The sequence below is a fragment of the Carlito syrichta genome, unplaced genomic scaffold (assembly GCF_000164805.1).
Source record: "Carlito syrichta isolate Samal-C Ts95f unplaced genomic scaffold, Tarsius_syrichta-2.0.1 Scaffold289373, whole genome shotgun sequence".
NCBI classification, from domain to species: Eukaryota; Metazoa; Chordata; class Mammalia; order Primates; family Tarsiidae; genus Carlito; species Carlito syrichta.
Window position 1 is genome coordinate 3,408 of NW_007233469.1, and position 4,096 is coordinate 7,503.

At 47.3% G+C, this 4,096-nt stretch overlaps 1 protein-coding gene across 1 annotated transcript; it reads left to right on the forward strand.

Moving 5' to 3' along the window:
• Positions 1-1,334: 1,334 nt before the first annotated feature.
• Positions 1,335-2,109, forward strand: AADACL4 (arylacetamide deacetylase like 4; the record flags this gene model as incomplete). Its single annotated transcript, XM_008054278.1, has 1 exon — positions 1,335-2,109. A coding segment is annotated over one exon (775 nt), but the record flags the coding sequence as incomplete, so codon positions are not given.
• Positions 2,110-4,096: the final 1,987 nt, after the last annotated feature.

Consider the following 4,096-nt stretch of genomic DNA (forward strand, 5'->3'; position numbering starts at 1 on the left):
CACTTTTTTTTTGTGTGTGTGTGTTGGAGTCTCACTCTGTCACCCAGACTGGAGTGCAGTGGCCGCTCCCGGCCACCGCAGCCTCCACCTGCTGGGCTCCAGCGATCCTTCCGCCTCAGTCTTCCAAGTAGCTGGTACTACAGGCGCGTGCTACCATGCCTGGCTGATTTTTGATTTATTGTAGAGATGAGGTCTCGCCAAGTTGCCCAGGTGGGTCGCGAACCTGCGGACTCAGGCAATCCACTCACCTCAGCCTCCCAAAGGCGCGGGATTACAGGCTGAGCCACTGAGCCCGGCCCTTTTTTACACTTTTAACCTCAGAACACCCCCTATCTCCTTTCTGCTTCCCTCTGACCCCGGAAGAGAAGGCAACTCTTTGAATCATTAAGGAAGAATAAGCTTTGACCATTAGATTTTTGATATTAAAAAAATTTCTGCCTGAAAGAAACTTCCCCTTGACTTTAACAGGGTCTTATTCTCTTGTTCGGGCTGGAGTGCAGTGGCATGATCCCGGCTTACTGCAGCCTGGACCCTCTGGGCTCAAGCGATCCTTCTGCCTCAGCCTTCCAAGTAGCTGGGACTACAGGCACGTGCCATTATCCCTGGCTAATTTTTTTGTTTTGTAGAGATGAGGACTTGCTATGTTGTCCAGGGTGATCCTGAACTCCTGGGCTCAAGCAATCCTCCTGCCTTGGCCTTCTAAAGTGCTGGGATTACAGGTGTGGGCTACCACACCCATCCTAGCAAATAGCTTTTTTTTTTGAGTTGAAGTTGCACTTTGTTGCCCAGGCTGGAGTGTAGTGGCATGCTGATGGCCACTGCAGCCTTGACCTTCTGGGCTCAGGCAATCCTTCTGCCACAGACTTTCAAGTAGCTGGAACTACAGGTCTGTGCCACCATGCCCGGCTAAGTTTTTGAGTTATTGTAGAGATGAGGTCTCGCCAAGTTGCCCAGGCTGGTCTCAAACCCATGGGCTCAGGCAATGCTCTCACCTCAGCCTCCCAAAGTGCTGGAATTATAGGCGTGAGCCACTGCCCCTGGCTGCAAATAGCTTTAAAGTTGTATAATCTTGTATGGAGTTTATACATTTATGGGAAACTGACAGAACATAGGTTTGGAGGCAATAATCCAGGCCTGTATGTCTCGGGGTAGATTCTTCACATTTTCCTAAGAAAAGAATGGGGATAAAAATCCTTACTTCACAGGGTTATCCTGAGGATTTAATTGGATACAGTCTTGGGACGGGGGGTGGGTTGAGGTTTCTGTTGCTATGCCCCCATCCCCAAGCAGCATCTGTCCACACCAGTATACTGTCGTTCCTTTCTTCTCCTTAGGTACCGCAAATTTCCTGATCACCACTTCCCCATCATTTCTCTAGACTGCCTGAACGCCTCCATTCACTTCCTGAAGGCCCTGGAAGCCTATGGGGTGGACCCCTCCCGGGTTGTAATCTGTGGAGAAAGCATCGGAGGTTGGGTGGCTGCCTTTGTCACCCAAACCTTGCTGGGCAGATCAGATCTCCCCCGGATCCGGGCTCAGGTCCTGATTTGTCCAGTTATCCAAGGATTCAGTATGCAATTGCCATCCTTTCAGCAGAACCAAAACGTACCATTCCTTTCCCGGAAGTTCATGGTGACTTGTATGTGTAACTATTTTGCCATTGACCGCTCCTGGCGGGAGGCCATCTTGAATGGTGCTCATGTACCCCCGGATGTCTGGAGGAAGTACGGGAAGTGGATCAGCCCTGACAACATCCCCAAGAGATTCAAGCAAAGAGGCTACCAACCCAGGGTTCCTGCCCCTTTTAACGAAGTTCTCTATCTAGAAGTCAAACACATACTGGATACAGAAAATTCACCCCTGACAGCAGATGATGAGATCATTGCTCAGCTTCCTGAGGCCTTCTTGGTGAGCTGTGAGAATGATGTCCTCCGTGATGACTCCCTGCTCTACAAGAAGCGCTTGGAGGACCAGGGAGTCCGTGTGACATGGTACCATGTGGAGGATGGCTTTCATGCCTGCATTATCTTATTTGATAAGAAGCCTTTCTCTTTCCCATGCTCCCTGAACATTGTGAATGCTATAGTCAGTTATATAAAGGGCATATGACAATAATCCTGGGGCCCTGAGTAAGGCAGGATAGATATGGACTCTATCACAAGGTGGGTGCTTTGGTGAGTTGTATTTTGTTGACTGAGGAAGTGCTAAATACCTGTCTGATGACCACTTGCATACCTAATCCTGATTTGTACCCCACATCTTTAAAATAAAATTTAAAAAAAGGAGGTGCTAAGTCAATGCCTGGCCTGCCTGGAAAGCATGACAAGTAAAATAAGAACAATCTTATTTGGTATTCAAGAAAATTCAAACCCTGTCTGTTTTCTCCAAGTACTGACAATGTACAATTCCGGTAGCTAACATTCTCATTCAGGTGAAATAAATATCCAATGGAGAAAAGAAAAAAGCCTTTCAAAATTTCTCAGCGTCCTAACACATAATGTCTGTGAAGAATAAATGCCAACAACTGGTCATACTGTCAATGGTGAATCTATACCTGTGATGACCAAGCATTGCTTGGGGCCATGGCCCCTGTTAGAGGAGGGAGCACCTAATTGTTCCTGGGGTCAAATGTCACCAGTCAAATCCCGACTTTGATTGGCTCCATCTGGCCTGAGAAATGCGGTTGCAATTAAACTCTCCCCTTGACACAGCCATCCCTGGGCTGGATTAAAGGAAGATCTGAGAAGACTGTGGGAAAGAGAGACAGGGAAAGGGTCAAGTGGCAAAGAACAGGAGGAAAAAATGGGCTCTGGAGAGACATGAGCTTTGCCTGGGCTCAAGCTTTTAATCTGAATTCCAAAAGCAGATCGTTGGTTACCAAGGGGCAAGTTCTTTGAGTCATGGATGTCTTGGGAACCACCAGATTCTACCTGGGAAATGGAAACTGCATTCTGTAAGGAAGTAAGGTGCCAGCCTCCTTCCTTTGGTGATCTGATACATTGTTCTCACTTTTACAAAGAACTTTGCCCTTGCCCAGCTGATGCCACTTTCTCTACTCATAGGGAAAGGGCGGGAAATCTTTGTATTGCATGTTGGGGATGGTCCACATTTGCTTTTGCATTGGGCCCGTACTTGCTAGAGGCACCTGTAATATCCCTGGGACCCAGTGCCCTCTAGTTCTACCCAAGTGCTGAAACTGGAAGCATCTAGGCAACCAGAGACTTTCTGGGTACCAATGACTTCACCTATGATTGATAGAGGATTGATGTCTTGAGTGCTCGCAAGTAGTGCAGGTATCCACAAAGGCATTTTGGACTGGGTCCTGGGGGCATAAGAAAACATTGTGACTAATGGGTTACATGTAAGCAACTTTGATGGAAGGGTGTGCTAATTATCTACTGATGTGTAGCAACAGTACCACAAACACAGTGGTTTAAAAAAAACACATTTATTATCTCATGGTTTCTGTGAGTTCAGAGTTTGAGCACAGCTTCACTGGATCTTCAACTTACGGTCCCACAGGGCTGCAGTCAAGGCATTGTGGTTATAGTCTCATCTGAGGTTCAACTGGAGAGGGATCTATTCTCAAGCTCATTCAGGTTGTTGGCAGAATTCAGTTCCTCACAGCTGTAAAATGAGGACTTCTGCTTCTTGCAAGCTGTTGACCAGTGGCCAATCTCAGTTTCTGGAGCCACCCATGGTGTCATGATACATGAATTTCCCCAAATAGTTGCTTGTTTCCTTAAAGCTAGCAAGGGAGAGACAGACTCTGGCAAGGTGGTCACTAGAATCTGATGTAATGTAATCACAAACACATAATCACATACATGCCATCACCTTTGCTGTTGGTTAGAAGCAAATCCACACAAGGGTATCACACAAAGATGTGGATATTAGGGGCTGGAGGTCACGGGGCTACCTTAGAATCTGTCCCCCACAGAAGGCCTCATCAGAAGGTGCTGGGAAGAACAATCGACCTGATTTCTCAGCCTAAGAAACACAAGATGACCTGCAGCCATTGGCCTGACCTGGAGCTAGTGAGAGATGGTCCCCCCAAAAGATCCTCCCATTTTTCTCCAGTTCTAACTCTCTTTTC